Source organism: Penaeus japonicus, unplaced genomic scaffold (assembly GCF_977035675.1).
Source record: "Penaeus japonicus unplaced genomic scaffold, GWHDUDI00000001_assembly GWHDUDI00000005, whole genome shotgun sequence".
NCBI lineage: Eukaryota > Metazoa > Arthropoda > Malacostraca > Decapoda > Penaeidae > Penaeus > Penaeus japonicus.
The window spans coordinates 33395800-33415799 of NW_028234407.1; the positions used below are offsets into that span (position 1 = coordinate 33395800).

At 34.0% G+C, this 20000-nt stretch overlaps 1 protein-coding gene across 4 annotated transcripts in view; it reads right to left on the reverse strand.

The window, feature by feature from the left end:
• Positions 1 to 20000, reverse strand: part of LOC122260335 (UDP-N-acetylglucosamine transporter) — a 25268-nt gene that overhangs the window by 1156 nt on the left and 4112 nt on the right. For 2 of the 4 annotated variants that reach the window (XM_043027562.2, XM_043027561.2), the window contains exons 2-8: positions 19670 to 19932; positions 15329 to 15483; positions 14307 to 14429; positions 11686 to 11968; positions 10266 to 10381; positions 9417 to 9673; positions 1 to 1010 (exon numbers count right to left, since the gene is read on the reverse strand). The exon at positions 1 to 1010 is cut by the window's left edge and continues 1156 nt beyond it. In XM_043027562.2, coding sequence (XP_042883496.1) covers positions 974 to 1010; positions 9417 to 9673; positions 10266 to 10381; positions 11686 to 11968; positions 14307 to 14429; positions 15329 to 15483; positions 19670 to 19922 — 1224 coding nt within the window. In that variant the 5' untranslated portion in view covers positions 19923 to 19932 and the 3' untranslated portion in view covers positions 1 to 973. The remainder of the gene's footprint in view (positions 1011 to 9416; positions 9674 to 10265; positions 10382 to 11685; positions 11969 to 14306; positions 14430 to 15328; positions 15484 to 19669; positions 19933 to 20000) is intronic. The other 2 variants (XM_043027564.2, XM_043027563.2) reach the window with 2 other exon arrangements.

The following is a 20000-nucleotide window of genomic DNA, read 5'->3' on the forward strand; positions in this document are numbered from 1 at the left end:
ACAAAAGACTAGCATCAGTAATCTTTAATGAGCATATCCAAAACATTTTAGTCATAATTTCAATCCATAGTTAGGTCTCATATTATCATTATTTTAATTCACAAAATGACATATCATATGGGCTTGAGAACATATGTAATGTATAAACTATGAGATATATTTTCACATTACATAAGGATCACATTTACCTTTTAGCCAGGCAGGTAAAATTAAAATATACAGTAAAATGTTATTCTCTGCTGTATCTTATTCAGGAATGCAACTTAAGTTAAATAGCATTATACAACCACCTTTTCAACAATGTGACCATTATTCTTTAACTGCTTTATTGGCATCAGGTACAATAAATGTAAATCAACATTAGAATGAAATGCTGCCAAAATTACAGTAGAGGTAACTACAACCATTATAGCAACTATTTTCAGAATAATTCTTCTAAAAATGATCTAAAAAACAGAATTAACAAAACCATCAAAAACAAAAAACAAAAGAATCCAAATTACACTAACCAACAACTATCCACAGACATGAACAGACACACACATGCACACGCACATATGCACGCATGCATGCACGCTCACACAAACACCTCCTGTTTGCATGTATGTATATGTTCACTGTATAAATAAATATGTACAAAAGCTTTCTTAGTAATGACTTTAAGAAAAGTATTTTAATGATATACTGTACATAGATCCTTTTCTTCTTCAAAATATACAATTTATCAAAATATGCTGTATCAGTCTCTTTCTATTCAGGCATGGCTGAATTCCATATTGCCTGAGAATAACTTTTAAAGTTACCATACATAACAAGATATCCTGAAAAAAAGAAGCAAGAAATGTTTATCTTAGAATCTTCAATGAACATTTGTATATGTGCAGCACTCCGCCTCATATTTCATCACTCCACTGCTTGAATGTATCCTTGAATACTCACTCTCCTGTCACTCCCATGGCTGTCTCTGTCTTAGTCATACTATTTCACTTGGACTTTTTGTTCCCCGTAACCTGAGAGAAAAAATGGGCATTAATTAACATAACCTATTTTTAATTTTCCATATCTCATTAATTCTTAACCCACTGAGGGGAAAATTTTTACAACAGTATTTCATACATCTGAAAGCAGTATGTAATATCATATAATATGAATTAACAATACCAGTAAGATGTCAAATTAGTATTAGCACTAGCAAATTCTATCAATATGTACATATAAAACCCGAAAGCATAATTAATAAGATTGTTAGTGTTACAAACATTAGACAAAGCTTGTCAAATTCCAATTTCATCTACCCTATTATAAACAAAAATTAATAACAGAAAAGACTTCCAAAGACAGACTATAATATATGTCAGAGTTGGGAAAATGAAAATTAAAAATGAATAAATCACTTTTCTATTTAAATCAGATTTCAATAAATCAGAGTTAACCCACTGCATACGGGTGTCATGACTAACATGAAAGCTTCAATTAGGCCTTTAAGACAGCTGTTAATGTGCAAATGGCACAACATCGGGATCTGCTCATAGTTGAAGTGCTCTCACACTCATGATGTATTATGACTGTAACAGCTCTAGTTTCAGAGATACAGCTTTCTAAATTCAGCCTAATCCCTTTTGTGATGGATTTAAGGGAAAATATTCATTAGGCAAGTCTGCACTGGCCAGAGGGCAGAGGACACATTTTCCTTGTCCCTCTAATTTTTCACCAGTGCCACCGGTGTCATGACTACCCTTTAGGCTTTAGGCCTGTCAAATTGGGTTAATCGTCATTAAGTCATTTTCAGGCACTGTACATTATTTGTAGGATAGATATTTACTGATTAGCAATAGCCCCTCATTCAATTCTATGGCTTTAGAAATATCTTGTCCCCAGCAGCTGACATTGCCACCATTTGACATGATATCTTGTCACCCATCGTTAACCCTATGACGACAGTGCGTCACACTTGTGTGACACAGCTAAATTCCCGATGCCGGGACGTCATACCAGTGTGACGATTCCAATGCAATATTGCAATGGCCTGGCATAGGGGTTTTCATGTAGCGCGTGCCCCGTTGGAAAAGACTTAACAGGTTAAATATAACATTAGTAACAATATCATCTGAAACAGTTACAACTATCACAGCAATATTTAGAATTGCTGTTGTGTCACATTTATATGAGGTAATTTTGCACGTCATACCAAGGTTCAATGAAAACTAATTTAATAAATGGTGTTATTGAGTAACTATAGTCTGTTTTATCTGATCTGTCCACAAGGTATTGGTGATATAGTGCATGTGCACTATTGGCTTGATAATGTTAACCCATTAACGATGGGTGTCAAGATATCACATCAAGTAGTGGCAGCATCAGCCACTGGGGACAAGATATTTCGTTGTGGTCATCCTCCTGGCCGGTGGGCCAAGTATGTTGAATGAAGCTGCCTCACTCTAAAATAAAACCCATCCTGGAGACTAGGCAAGTAAATCTATTTCTCATCTGCAATGGGTTAATACTTTGAATATCTATCACAAGTAACTAACAATATCAGACATGTTGATTTTCAACCAATCATAAGCCACTAATGCACAGTTGCCATATAGAACTAAATCACTGGTAAATCACAGTTCGTTTCCTTGCACTGATAAGGAACATGGCTTCTTTCATGCATCAGTGGGAAAACTGTAATAAGATCTAACATTAACTTTGATCTTGTCAATTGACTTATATTACACTACTGTATATTACTATCACTGAAATGCACAATCTCATAAAATAATCCCTAGAGACTATTTTCTTGGAGTGCAGCTGTGCCTTGCCAGCAATATTTTTGCTCTAATGTGTAATGCATGATTTGAGAGGTTTAACACTATTCTGAGGTATATAATTTCCTATTTTCTGATCATGTGGATTAGACTTCATATAAAGGAGGTAACATGAGTCAAAAATATGTTTTGATTCTTTTACGTATGTAATTTACATGCTGAAAATTACGTTTCTTATGTCTTATATATACTTCTAATCCACATTATAAAATATAAAAATAAAAGTTTTCAAGTGCCATCTAATATTAGAATTTTAAAGGGTACTTTTTCCAAAAATATAAGTAAAAATATTATTATTATTATGCTTATACTACACTAATGACATCAGTAACAAATTGAGACAAGCAAACACATTAGCCTCCTAATTTCATTAATAATTCTTTATCATAATACTGAAAATGATAAGTATGATTATAACATGATCTCACTACATTAACCCATTCACGACGGGGGCATTCCAGCCTTGCATGTCACAATGCCGGGGCTCTCGAACACATAGGCCTAAATCAGTTAAATAAATGACGCCATATCGCATCCCCAGCGAACGGGCCTAGAATGCGCGGTACAGTAGTGTACCACCCGTCCAGAGAGGGTTAATAAATGAAGAAAAGCAGAAACAGCTGAGCCATATGCTATCCAGCATTTGATCATTGTCATCCAACATAATAGGGCTCAAAATTATAATTTTCTTTTTACTATGACTTAACCCTCTCTGGATGGGTGGTACACTACAGTACCGCGCATTCTAGGCCCGTTCACTGGGTGACGCCATACGGCATCGTTTATTTAACTGATTTAGGCCTATGCGTTCGAGAGCCCCGGCATTGTAACATGCAAGGCTGGAATGCCCCCGTCGTCAGTGGGTTAAATCAAATCAAATCAAAATCATGCCAACCTTGATATACAGAAAAAATAAAAGTTTGGAAGTACCTAGAAATGGCATATGGAAAAACTTTGTTAGTTCCTATAGACCATCTAATTTATTCCATTATGTCTTGTATCCTTTTTCATCTCATCTTTTTAAACTACATCCTTTTATACTGTCTTTCACTTTGCTTAACTAAATGCCAAGTCTACATCCTTCAACATTCATATCCCTTACCTCTCACTTCTCCACAAATCTGAATAATTTTCTACTCTATTAATCCTAGCAAATCCAATACTAAGAAACACTAAAAAAAAAAAAAGAAAGTATTAAATGTCCTTTCTGACAATTTTTCCACTGCTTATACATAAGTGCCTCATCTTTTTCTAGTTCTCTGCTTTGAACCCCTTATCATCTATCAGTATTACTATCTCTGGAATATTATTTCCTTCTTTCATATTTTTGGATCTTTACGATGTTTTACAACTATTATAAATTTTATCAAGTAAATCCTAAAACCTAAAGCTTGTAAAGTATATTCTAATAAGATAGAACTTTTGTTATTTCAAATTTATAAAATTCATTAGCCTCTAAATAGTATTTCAAAATACATTTGTTTTACTGTCTTATGTTAACCCTATGGCGACGGTGCGTCACACCTGTGTGACACAGCTAAATGCCTGATGCCGGGGTGTCATACATGTATGACGTTCCCAATGCAATATTGCATAGGCCCGGCGTAGGGGGTTTCCACTTATCACCGGGCCCATCGGGATTGGGTTAAGTAATGATTAGTTAATACTGCTGCACTACATTCCTTAAATCTACTTACATCTAACAACCCCTAGTTAGAAAATATCTAGGAGGTGGTGGTAGCAACTTTGGCATGCAACCACATTTAATTTTCTTTACTCATAAGAAAATGAAATGTGGTTGCATGCCAAAGTTGCTACCACCACCTCCTAGATATCTAGTCCATGCAAACTCCTTGTTTTTCAGCTATTCTAGTCCTTTTCTACATGTCTTTTTTTACTACACCAAAAAATTCAAAGACTTCTATTCTGGTTCACACAAATCTGACAGACTGGTTAGGACCCACAGGGCACTTAAGATTAAGCAAACTACCCTGCATGCATGGGTTAATTCAAATTCTGCTCACTCTATGGCTGCTGAAAGCTAAACCTCTTACCATTAAAAAGCATGGGAGAAGTCAAAAGTACAATACTGGCATCGTTGCAGTGTACGGAAAATTTTACTTCAGTGAAGGTATAATCACAATTTTGAGGAAGTTCTGATACCACCTTAGGGAAGTATCCTAAATAACCATTTTATAAATAACAAATTTATGTTGAATATACAAGTTTTCTTCCTTATAAAATAAGGATTTTTTAAGCTAAACTACAGCAAAATAACATCAAAAAAGAAAATAAAAATCACAAAAATGTCATCATATATTAACAAGGAAACAAAAACTATAAATACTTTATTCAACAGGAATTCCTAAACCAAAAGCTAGGTAAAATTAGGTATCATATTCAAACTAGCTCGTTCTTGTTAATGAGAAAGAGAAAAGAAGTTTGCTCTCAAGAGTTTAACCAATACCAGATCCTGTCCTCTGTTTAGCATGAAAAGATAAACAAGCAAAATATTATATTCCCATACCAATTGTCATTAAAGAATAACATTTACAAAAAAAGAATTTGTACAGTTTAATTTGATTAGAAGTGAATGACAAGTATTGTGTACTGTATGAAAAGAATAGGGCTTCTCTTGGATATAAAGTGAAAAAGTTCTCAGGCACAGTATTGTGAAAAAAAATCTTCCAAGTCTCATAATTTATCTAATAACTGTAATACAGTAGATATCAAATCCTGCTTTTATGTTACTACAGGAAACCAAGATTATCAATTCTTTAATATAAGAAAAAAAGTGATAAGACTGACTTGGCAATTTCTTAAGCAAAGCTAGTACCATCTGCTTTGATAAGAAAAAAGCAAAATAAAAGTAGAGAAATAAATACAATGTTTATATATCAGCTTTCTTTTGCAACCAATCACTTCTGAAGAGCAAACTTGTCATGGCTTTCTATAATAAATGTTTTGCAAATATGCAATTAGTCTGCTTTATCAAATAATGAATAATAAAATTATATGTTGCTGATAATAATCATAATAATCATAACACAATCAACAAAACATTTTGTTTTTTATGTGATTAAACAGAATCCTCTTTCATTAAGCTCAAAAACATACAACAGAAAAGACCAAATAATCTACACTAAATCCACATATAATCTCACACAAGTATTAACCCATTCACGACGGGATGTATTTTCACCTCCTCCTACTTGCACCGGGAAGATAACACCTGGCACGACGCTTCGTGCCAGAGTGTTTTCCCGCTGCGTGGAGCTGCACTGAACCTCTCAGGGCATTATTCACCCATCCTATTCTTATGGTTTTCATGAATGCGTCTACAATGTAAAGGCACGTAAAAATAGGGCCATGTTTGCTAGTGTCATTTTCTTGAACTTTGTCTATATTCTTCACTTCTATGTGAAAATACCAATGGAAAGTGGAAGCAATCTCTTAGTGGAGCATCAAAAATCAAGTTTTATACTTATCATTTTCTTTTTATCAAAATGAAAAGAAGAACAATATAAAAAGTCATGCATGTCCATATGAGTATGCACATGTACCTCGTGACATGACACAATATCACAAGTAATCAACAAATTAAAAGTAGTATTACATTAGTAATTTTTTACTTTATCTTATTTCTTGGCCAAATACATTTGATTTTACAATAGTTTTTTGACTCAGATCTTTTTATTCAACTGATCAGAAACAGAAATTACCATGATGTTATCAATATCATGTAGTTTTCTGTGATGTTATTTTTGTTTACGTTATATCTCATTTTATAACATTCAAACACCTAAAGTAACAGTCTAAGAAATTATGAAAAATAATTATATCTAAGGACAATCTAGCGATCTATTGCTGACGTATCAGCACATCACAACTGGAACGCCTGGAACGCGGTGAGAAAATGTCTCTGGGCATCACCCGGGTCCGGGGATATTTTCCGATAGGACATCAACCGGCGTGAATGGGTTAAGAAAAAATTCTGATGGATGCTATCTACTGAAGAAGAAAAGAATAAAAATAAGAAAAGAAAAAAATATAAATATATATGTGCAATGTTTGTAATAAATATGATTCCCCTTCTTTGTAATTGTTCAATTTGAAGAATTTTAAGTGTGGCATTTTGTGAGTTCCCAGCTTGATTGATTTAATGACAGATCTGACAAATCAGACACAATTGCTGAAACTTTGCTTGTGGCATAAAAAAGAAAGGACAGATGGAAATTATTTCATATTACTGCTCTATTCATATTTTTCACATAATGATGGTTCCACAAGTGCTTAGTCACCACAGCCTATCAAAATGCACCTGTTGCTTCTTTCCTTGAATTTCTATCACTATTATTATAATTCCTAATATTATTATTGCCTGAATTTTCATCACTATTATAATGAAGGTAATTTTTATTTTTGTGCAAAAATCAAGGAATGTGGTAAACAGATGAGGTCAAATAGGACTGATACTTAATTTCTTGGTGGAGTCTTTCCTGAGCCATCTATGCATAAACAATCAAAAAATGAAAACAACCATACTGGACGGAACATGCACTCCCATTGTCAATGGGTTCAAGTACTTTTTCCATGTCACTTATCTTGTATTTTATCATTACTGGCAAAACAATACAAGATGACGAATACACTGGATGTACATGCTTAGGCCGAATTTCTGTTAGTCTGAATCTAATTTCATAGCTATCATTAATTTTTTAACATCACTTTATGTTCTTCAAGCAAAGAAACATAATGTAAGTTAAATATTGATTGATAGTGCTGAATGGCAAAGGGATGATTTTGACTGGTAATGGATTTAACTAAACTTTCTTTGAAAATGCTCCTATCTATATTATATATAACTTTCTTTCCGATAATAAATTTTTCAAATACTTATCCACTCTTATTACATATTTCTCCATGGAGAGATGTGCTTCCAGGTCAAGCTTGCATAAGAAGAAGAAGAAAAAAAAAAAAAATGCTGTATTTTAACAATATGAAAAATTGCAAACCATTTATATGCCAAAAGTGCAGCATTACGAAGGTAACAAAAATTCCCACTATTTGCAACACAATTCTTCCAAAAAAGATTGTCATTGTGATATATTTTCTGTTAATTCTTCCAAGACAGACCACACTTTAACTCATTCACACCGGACGTATTATTTTTACAATAATATAAACTCCCAATATAGATAATAAATATATATAATATAAAATGGGAGTTTATATATTTTATAAATAATATAAAATATATATACTCCCGCTTACACCGGGAAGATAACAAGCGCGCGAAACTTTGTGCCAGGGTGTTTTCTTGCTACACGGGGCCACTCTGATCCTCTCAGAGCGTTAGTCGCCCATCCTATTCTTATGGTTTTCATGAATACATTTACAATGTAAAGGTACATAAAAATATTGCCATGTTCAGAGGAGTTATTTTAGTCAAAAAACATGTTACAGTTATACCTTTTTAGTTTTATTTTATTGAACTTTGCCTATGTTCTTCACTTCATTTAATCAAAAAACATGTTTTATACTTTTTTTTAACCATAATGAAAAGAAGAATAATATGAATAATCATACATTACATATGAGTATGCACATGTACCTTGTGATTTGACATGACGTGATATCACGGGTAATCAATAAATTAGAAGTAGTATTGCATTAGTAATTTTTTTACTTTATTTACTTTACTTTCTTGGCCAAACACATTTGATTTTACGATAGTTTTTTTACTTAGATCTTTTCATTCAACTGATCAAGAAGCAGAAATTACCATGATGTCATCAATATCACTTACTTTTCTGTGACATCATTTTTTTAACGTTATATCTCATTTTATGACACTCAAATACCTAAACTAAAGTAACAGAGTCTAAGAAATTATGTAAAATGATCATATTTGAGAACAATCTAGCAATCTATTGCTGACGTTTCAGCACGTCACAATTGCCCCTCCCAGAACTCAGTGAGTAAATGCACGTCTCAAAGGTTCAGGGATATTTTTTGACCATGAGATAGGATGTCAACTGGTGCAAATGGGTTAAAATGTGCTGCCTGGTGTGGGTATCTTAAGATGTGTTTAATATTATTTTATGAACTTAGGGTATGATGTATAAGTAAATTATTGGTAAAATAGCCCTGTGATATTAATTAGCATTTAGTTACACATAGTTATGCAACTGGAGGAATAAATAGCTTGTAATTTCATCAATGGGAAATATGCAGTACAAAAGCGATCTCACCTCATGAGACATGCCTGTCATGAATGGGTTATTAACCTTTTAAGAAATATTGATAGTAATTCTTCATGTTAATTCTTAGTCATCCAATCTAGTATACAAAATTTTCCGTACTCAGAATGTGCCACTGTTATATTAACTTATTTTCTTCAATATTCTTTTATAGTTAAAAAAGGATGAATCAACCAAACAGAAAAGAGAAGAAAACTATAAATGATAGAAACCCAACAACAAAGCAACATGTTCAGAGATGAAAGAAGCATAAAAAACCTTGCCTGAATGCCCATCAAGTTCAGCCACCATAAAGCTCTGTTGATTAAGAGAAACTGCAAGCAAACAAAACATGTCTTACACCTTATGAGGGCTGTCAGTTCTTGGTTGCTGATTTCCTTGGTTAATTCCTTTGGATGCCTGTGGGGTCAAACCATATAGAACCGTTGATGCTATGACAATTGAAGCTCCAAAAACAAATTGCGTAGAAGGGGCTGCATCTCCCAGTACCAGCCAGGACACCAGTGTTGACATGACAATTGACAGTGATGTGGCAAAGCCCTTCAGGATGTTATCAGCATATTTCATGGTCACTGATACCATCAAGCCACCAAATGCCTGAAAAAAGTTTCTATTTTAAATCTTAGGTCATTAGATCATTCAAGACCATATTTCCAGGATATCAAAAAAAAAATTTCAACCACTTCTAATACTTCACACAGCTAACACCGAGATATAGATATTAATTTACATATAAATATATATAGATATATATAAATATATATAGATATATATTTATATATATAAATATATATATAAATATAAATGTATATATAAATATATATATAAATATAAGTATATATATATAATATATATATAATATATATCTATATATAAATATATATATGTATTTATATATATATATATATATATATATATATATATATATATATATATATATATATATATATATATATATATATAAACAATTGCTGGTAAAGTACAATAGCATACATTTTAGAAAGAAAAATGTGGAATATCAATATGACAGAGCCTGATAAAATCAACTTCAGTTTAGGGTGAAACTGGATATCAACATTAGATTATCTTTTCTTTAATCTTATAGTGAACTTACCAGCTTGTTAAAATCAAAATCAGTTTAGGGTGACAATGCATATCAACGTTAAATTATTTTTTATTTAAACCTCACCTGTATTAAGACTACACCCCAAGTGGTCAAGGTGTACCCTTGGAAGAACCCTCCTTCCCTGATAGCTGCTCCATCACTGCTTACTGCTATTATTGCAAAAATAATGGAAAACATCCCTGCAAAAAATATAATTAATCGTTAAAAATCAATATTTGAAATGCAAAAATAAACATTATTTAATTAATATTAATGCAAATGAATTTTTATCTTAGAGACAAATTTACATAACCCTTTAGATTTTGGATAACAGTTTATGGTCAGTAGAGCTCAGGTTTTAGTCTTTCATACCAATGTCTTTCAGGTTTTGGGTATTTTTTAGATATGCTCTTAATAATTCATTTTCAATAAATTGCTACAAATAAATGTGTCAAATAAAAAAATCCAGATTTTAAGGATTAACACATTGCGGATGGGTGTCATGACAGACATGACGCAGGAGCTCCAGCTTGGCAACAGGCATCATGACGTATATGAAGGATTTTGGATCACAGAGTTATTTATTTGTTCTATGAGTTCTATAATTACTGTAAATGCCATAATATTAAGCAAAATGGGTTTCACCAAACATCCAAAACCTAGATGGCACCAATTTCTTCTAGAACCAACAGGAGAAAGAGCCTTGAATGGAGCATCCATCCCTGGTCTTTAACAAGCACTATTTTTATAGAGCAATAGCACATAGCAAGTTGCCAACCTCTGGCTCTAAAGTACCACAGATGTGTAGGCAGAATGAGAAGATTCAAACCATGCCCAATGTCCACAATATGCCCATGTGCCAGTAGGGATGCCATTTACTGTGGCACTCAAGTTATTAGCACAAGTTATCTTCAATAAAACAACAATAAAACAGCAATACTTCTGTCACAATGAGCATAAAAAAATAATGAATTGATATGGACCCTAAACTACAATTTTCGTCAACTACAGCATTGATAGAGCCTGTGCTATAAGACTTTAAATACAGTAAAACACACAAAAATGGTTCTAGCTTTACAATGAGTGATTAAAAAAGGAGTGGGGAAAGTCAGGGTATGTTGTGTGAAGCTGCCTCACTCTGAAATAAAACCCATCCTGGAGACTGGGCACGTAAATCTATCCCCTGTCCACAATAGGTTAATAAAAATATCATTTTTTGGAGAATCATAAACATAAACTCAAAGATTATACAACTAAGATTTCCGTTCCCTCATATGTCTGTTAAACACAAAACTAAAATTTTGGCTTTTACAAACAGGAGGAAAATCTCTCTAGGGAGAAGTAGTGCTAGTCCCATTATAGCAACCTCAGAATATTACAACTTTTCCAGACAGAGGATCAGTAAGCAATATCTGTATTTAACAAAAAGTACCATTACTTATCATTAACTATGAAAACACATACAAAGACAACCATGCCATTGAATCATCTATAGGAAACTTACCAAGCTGAATATTTCTGATAATCAGAGATGGTTGCTTTCCTCTTTTCACCAGCCTCTCAAAATATACTCCAGAGAATCCACTGGAGATGCAGGATATAAAAACTGCGAAGATTCCAAGAAGCCACGATACTTCTGTGTTTGGATGTGCTTCATTGTGTATATCAGGAGGGGGGAAGCCAGCCCCATCTTCAGAGCCTCCTAGAATCATGGGGTCTCCACCCTCAACAACCTCAACTTCTGGTAATATTTTGTTGGGACTCGTGCTGCTACTTCCAGTATCAACCTGTTCAGAAATATGAGGTATGTTTATATAGTCATATTTTTACTCTACTTACTATTCAAGTAATATTTATGCATGCAAGTCTAGGGATATGTTCTTGCTTCACACGGGGAGTGGGTTGTATATTTTTAAAACATTTACTTGATTTTTTTTTTTTTTTTTTTTTTTTTAATAATAGGAAGTTATTCACATTTTCCTTCTTTTCTGATAAAAATACCATGTTGCACCTCTATGAGCACTTTTCACGAGCCCGCTTCAACAGAGTGATAATAGGAAGTTTTTGTATTTCAACTGGTTTTTATTATCAAAACCTACACTGTTACCCCATTATAGATAGGTGGCAACAAATAGGTGCCATTAGTCATCATATCATATCTGACGTTAGTGGAGAAGTGATCACTGTGTTTCTCTATTTCACTATGAGTAATACCTCTATTTAGTGACTTATGAAGCCAATTGCAATTATAATTACTATAACTGCCATATTCATCAAAATAGGTTTAGTCTAAAATCCTAAACATAGATGGCAAGACTCTTTCTTAGCAACTATAGGAAGTAAAGCCTTGAAAGGTGCCCCTCCATGGTCTTTATGAAGCTATGGCACACAGCAAGATGCTGACCTCTGGCTCTATAGTATTGGCAATCCAGGATGTGCAGGTAGATTGAGAATTTGCTGCTGTATGGCTGCTTTGTGATGTGGCATTTGTATGCATAGGTATCTTTCCTCTTCCGAATCTCTTCATTTATTTTCATTAGGGATGATAATTTCTTTTCTAATTGTTAAAAACAATACACAAATCTTCTTATAAAACTGTATTACTTCTATCAGACTTCTATCTATCAGTTGCCCCCTGGCAACTGGAGCGCCTTCAGGCAATCCGACCGCCACGGTAATAAAAGTTCAGTTATGATGATCAGATGAGTCAGCACTTATAGCCAATAGAGACCGGGCTACCCCATCCACACAACCCGGGTGAAGCGACGTCTTCGCAAAATCTCTCTGAACTGAGCTGAATTGAATTCAGCGATGATGATCAGATAAGATTGGATAAGATGATGATAGTTCAGTTCAGACAGATTTGTAAAGACGTCGCTTCGCCCGAGCTATATGCACAAGGCGGCCCAGCCTCTGCCAGCTATGAGTGCTGACTAACAATAACAATAATGATAACAATAACAATAATAATAACAGTAACAATAATAACAACAATAACAATAACAATAATAATAAAAATAATAACAACAATAATGATGGCAATAATAATAAGAATAAGAATTTGAATAAGGATAAGAATAAGTATGATGATAATGATACTGATCAAAATAATAACAATACTACTACTACTATACTACTACTATTATTATTATTACTAATACTACTATTATTACTAGTACTACTACTACTACTACTACTAATAATAATAATAATAATAATAATGGTAATAACAGTAAGAGTAACAATAACAATAATAGTAACACTAATAATAATAACAGTAAAGATAATGATAATATTAATTATTATCATTATCGTTATCATCATCATTAACATAATAATGATGATCATAATAATAATAATAATATCAGTAGTAGTAGTAGTAGTATCTAACCATAACAACAGTAATAGTAAAAGCTTTTTTCCCCAAAAAGCAAGGAATTGGGTAAAAGAGGTGAGGGTAGGTAGGCCTACTTATTGACTCTTTGGTAACTTACCATCCATAAGTAAAACAACAAATAAAAATGAAACAAATGGATTAAGATACTATTAACCAATTGTGTACGGATGTCAAGACATACATGTCAGCACCGATTAGGCCTAACATACAGGTGTCAATGCGTACATAACGCAACATAGGGATCTGCTCACAGTTGAAGCGAGCACACAGTCATAAAGTATTATGGCTGTGATGGCGCTAGCTCCAGAGCTACAGGGTTCCAAAGTCAGCCTAAACTCACATTTTATGATGTATTTATGGAAAAATACTGTTTGGACTAGCCTGCACTACCTGGAGGGCGGAGAAAACCCTTTCCCTGTTCCTCTAATTTTTAGCCAGTGCCACTAGTGTCATAGACATCCTGCCTTGACGACCAGTTAGGTCGTTAGGCAATGGGTTAAGAAAAATTCATATTTTCTATATTTCATTGTAGTGTAGACGATATATTTAAAAAAAAATAAAAATGGATGATCAAGGGAGTGGAATTCACAAATCCCTTCTCATTACCAGGGATTGTAGTTGGATGACAAAAAAATTATAAAAAAAGTAACATTTCAGACATGTAACAATTTCTGCTGGATATTTTCAAAATGCCTATTACTTTAACTAGTATGGTCAGGAACACTCACCTGCACAAGCGAAACTCCAAGCATAAGGAAGCATAAAGAGAGCCAATGTATCGGACTGAGATGCTTGCCGAGAATCACCCAGGAGAATATGGCTGTTGTTAAGATCTTTAGCTGGTATGTTACCTATAAAAACAGCAAAATATGATTATAATATAACATACAAAGCAATACATAATAATAATGATAATTTAGGGTGTGGTGACAGGCTCTTGTGACTTCAAGTCAAATTGTAGCTGTTTGTGTATTGTGTTTCTAGATTACCCCATGTACAAGGAATGGCCATGGTTACCATCTAATGGTAGTGTGGGACTGAACTCCTGTCAGCAGTACTGGAAGCTGAGAATGCCGCTAAAGTACTGTAAAGCACATTGACATTATAACGTTAAATCTATTTGATATATAAAGATTTTAATAATGAAAAGACAAACATATTTTTTTCTTTTCTTACCCCAATGCAATGAAAATGTACTCAAAGGTATCTTTCATGTTAATCTAAATAATTTTGACTAGATCTCTTAATGGCAAATAAGATGTGTATTCATGGAATGCTTGGATGTCATGCAGCATAATTCCAACAAAGCATATATACGTTAAATAAACTTGTCAGTATAATGGGAAACAAACACAAATACACAAAGTCACAGTCACTCTTACACTCATAAACAAACAAAACAACATTATGTAAAAGATGGTTTAATCATTATGTCATGGGCAAAAAGATGATAAAGATATTCATAAAAACAATATATGCCTTTGAGAATATTTATATTAAATAAAGAAAAAAAGTGAACTAGGTAAATCTGAAATAGCAATCAAGATAAAAACATATAAAACAGAATTAATTGGTAATCATACAATATAGGTGAAGAAAAAAGATCAACTACTATAACAGACTATCATCATTCATATATGGTAATCAAAGAAACTTCTAGAAACAATATAATATATGATTTTTTTTTATGAAGAAATCAAACAAGCTCTTTTATACAATAATCATACACTGGGCAAAACATCAAACTAACTTGATAGGTAGCAGCATCAAGATTGGAGAGGGCAATGAAGAGCAGGTTATTTTGCACCACATACAAGCAAGCAGGGACAGCTAACTTGAGTGTCTCCCACACATTCAGCAGCACATCACGATAAAGTCGATGCAATGTTACCCTTAGCACTTTTCCTGAAAGGTGAGGTAGTGTTACACTTGTGAAAGAATTAAATCAATCATATGAAATATCAATGAACATTTGTTTATGTATTTACCAGTAACTCACTCACACCTTATTATGTGAAATTTCACATCATCAGAATATTTCCCTAACAATGAATGATGTCCTATCATATCGTAGATTCTCCCTGGATTAGATGTTCTACATAGTTACATTTCTATATACACATTGTAGGTGCACTTCATATTCACATTTTTCTTAACTGGTTAATAAATGCAAAAATATACAAAAACCTCTTCTTAACACCCCATAGAATAGGGTGGGTGGAAGAGACTCAACATAGCCACACGCCTTGAGAAATCTCTTGCTAGGAAGCTGCTATCTTGCCAGGAAATATACACCCTTTCATGAGTTGATTAAATATATATTCTCTTACATTTTGCTCCAAATATCAATTCAGACGATTTTAAAATTATACCATTATAAACATATTAAAAAATCTATCACTATTTCAGAAACTGTTTTTACAATGACTTTTACTATTGTTTCTGAATCTATATCTTTTTTTGCCTTGATATATGTAGCTATGGTATATCTGAATAGCAGAATAAAACTAAATATAAATTTAATTAATAAAGATAGAGCTCACTGATTGAGTACATTTTGAGCTGACTTGTTTAAGTAGTTGATTTTAATAAGTGGCCTCTATTTGGTTTGAATAGCATGTAGTGAGTAGAACTAGTAGATCTGGTAGTGTTTGCCTCAAGGGAATAGAAAAATATCCTTGCCTCTATTACTATATCTTCCATTACTCCAATGATCCTTCTCTTGTGTGTCTGGCTGGTTTCTTCTCCCCTTCAATCTCCCCTTAATAATCCCTCTAAGCCATCAGAGACTAACTTCTACACTCACAACCTTGCATCCTTCCCTTACAACACCCTCCTCTTCCTTCATACAGTCATCTCCTGGCATGGATGAACTACTTATGACACAAATTTCCCTTTCAATGTCTTTTACAAACTTATATAAAAAAATAAAAAAACACTTTTAACTGATAGTGGATGGGTGTTATGACATATATGACAGCTCCAATCAGGTCTTAAAGACAGGCATCAATCCACACATGACACGTCATCAGAAACTGCTCAAAGTTAAAGCATGCTAACAGCCATGAAATATTATGGCTGTAATGGTGTTAGTTTTAGAGTTACAGCTTTCCAAAGTGAGCCAAAACCCTTTTGTGATAGATTTAAGGCAAAATATTCATTAGGCAAGTCTGTGCTGCTCCGAGGGCAGAGAAAACATTTTCCTCATCCCTCTAATCTTAAGACCAAATCTGCCATTCAAGTAAATTAAAAATTTCATGATGGTTGTGACTGAAGAAATGCAGTCTTTGGGGGAACAGATTAAAGCTACATTAGATTAAATAAAGGTTTACATGTTTAAATGTTTCTTTCTTTATAATCTTGTTTCATAATATAAAAAACTATATTATGGAATTTCAATATTTTATCCTTAATAACACATCTCACAGATGGCCTGATTTCTTAAACTAATGACAACAGCTGGCATGTATACATAGTATGGCATGGATAGGCCTAAATGGCACTTGTTCTCAATCTACAACCCTCAAAAGTCAGCCTAGACCTTGTTTTTTGTACTTTTGTTGAAAAACAGTAACCAGTGTATCTAAAATCAAAGAAAATGGGGGGAAAAACATATTCTAATTTTCCTCTCAAGTGAGCAACCTTGATCTTGATCTTTATGCAACACTTGTGCACTCCCATCATTCCTTGACACCACTGGGATAACCCCACGATCGTGGAGCACTAGAGCCTGCCTGTTCAGTCCTAACCTCCACTATTGCATAGCTGTCAAAATATGGTAGGCTTTTTTCACACATTTTTTTCATAATAAATGAGATGGAGCAAATTTCCTTCACCCAAATACATTATCTCAGCCTCATATTCACATGCCTCTAGTAGGTCATCCTCTCCTTCTGCCAATAATACAGGTGTGCTGTATTCCATATCTTATGCAGGTAAACCTCTCCATCCTTTCTTCTCCCCCATCCCTCCTACATTCTATACTATTATGTAACATGAGTTGCCTTATGATATATATTTGTCTTTTTAACCCATTCACGCCAGGGCGATTCAGACTTGGAATGGTCAGAATGCCGGGGTTTTTGAAAACATAAGCCTAACGCCTCGGGATTCTCGGGCGCACTAGCCGCAAGCCTGGGCTGTCCGCTCACTCACCCAGAGCGTTGCCCTTGACCAAATATCTCGTTGTCGGTGTCTGACCCAAAAAAAAAAACACGAAACGTGTCAGCACGTCATCCAGTGCAAATAGGTTAATATTTACACAACAAAATAAATATTTCATTGTTTTCTATGAAAAAGCATGTTTTTTTGTTGTTTTTTTCTTTATATCTTATGATTACAATGTAATTAATTCCCATTACCACCCACATGTGAAGCATGAATCATTTTAGTGGGTTAAATCAAGCATTTACCAAAATACCAAAATTTGACTTGGTGCAAATGGTAAAAATGTAGCAGGGTAGAAAGACACGCTAAAAGTTTTGCAGTTTTTAGGGGGTTATTGCACTGTTATCAGGTTTAGACTGTAGGTATGGGTAAAAGAAAATGGAAACTTTTTACGGCAGCTATTTCAGAACATTTATTTCTAACTGGCACTTTGTTTCTGTAACAAACTTCTATGCAACAGATGTCTCAGAGTCATTAGCTTCTTGCTGATCATTAAGAATCATTGTTTTTACTGTGTATTTTTATATAATTGACAAAATCTTATTGGTCTAGACCAGTTGTTTTCAACTTGGGGGCCATGGCATGAATTTAACCACAGAGGGCCATTATAAATTTTAAGTTTCCAAATAATATTGGGAATCTCCATTATACAAAACCTCTATTACAAAGCCAAACCTCTATCAATTTACTTTCATAATAAAAATTTAATATTTCCATACAATCATCAATGTGTGTTAGTGTATGTGTATATGTGTATGTGTATATGTGCATGTGTATATGTGCATGTGTATGTGTGCATGTGCATGTGCATGTGCATATGCATGTATATATATATGTCTATGTCTATGTCTATGTCTATGTCTATGTCTATGTCTATGTCTATGTCTATGTCTATGTCTATGTGTATGTGTATGTGTATGTGTATGTGTGTGTGTGTGTGTGTGTGTGTGTGTGTGTGTGTGTGTGTGTATGTGTATGTGTATGTGTATGTGTATGTGTATGTGTATGTGTATGTGTATGTGTATGTGTATGTATGTGTATGTGTATGTGTATGTGTATGTGTGTGTGTGTGTGTGTGTGTGTGTGTGTGTGTGTGTGTGTGTGTGTGTGTGTGTGTGTGTGTGTGTGTGTGTGTGTGTGTGTGTGTGTGTGTGTGTGTGTGTGTGTGTGTGTGTGTTTTATGTGTGTGTGTGTGTGTGTGTGTGTGTGTGTGTGTGTGTGTGTGTGTGTGTGTGTGTGTGTGTGTGTGTGTGTGTGTGTGTGTGTGTGTGTGTGTATATATATATATGTGTATATATATATACATATATATATTTACATATTTACATACATACATATATAAAGATATATAAGTATATATATGTATATGTATACATATATACATATATCTACATATATATACATATATATATACATATTGCTTATTATTATGGCAGTTATAATAATTATGACTGCAATTGTCAACATCACTCACTCATTACTTATAGTACAATAAAATAACATCGTGATCCAGAATCCCCGAACGCCATGACGCCCATTGTCAGGCAAGAGGTCCTGCGTCATGTATGACAAAAAACACGTCATCCGTCGTTAACGGGTTAACTCTATGGCGACGGTGCGTCACACCTGTGTGACACAGCTAAATGCCCGATGCTGGGGCGTCATACATGTATGACGTTCCCAATGCAATATTGCATAGGCCCATTGTAGGGGGTTTCCACTTAACGCCGGGCCCATCGGGATTGGGTTAATTTAAGAACAGGAAAAAAGAATCCCATTTTCAAAGCAACTACTGGCGACTTCTAAACATTTACTGTTGAAGTATCATTAAAGAAATGCACTGTTATGTACAAATGCAGTTATATACGTACACATCAAGCACTTACAAGGAATAAGTATTTCATGTAAAAGTAGGGGCACTTACCAGTTTCTATATGTAAAAATCCTAAAGAAAGACCCAGTTTCAAAATTTCTGACAACAGGACAGCAGTTGTTATGATGTATGGTGTCTGATTGCTTGTGGGGGCAGTACGGCTATACCGAAGGAGCAACACCATGGTTGAGGTTTGCACTGACAGCACTATCAAGCTAAGGGTCTTGATACTAAACAGGTGCTTCCTCAACCATCCACCTGGGGCCTGGTCATCCCAAGGTGTGTTTCTTGTTAGCCCACCCATGGTAACTTATCTGCAAAAATAATGTTGCTAGTTTCAAGTGGACAATATAAGTCTGAGAAAAAATAATAAAAGTCACTG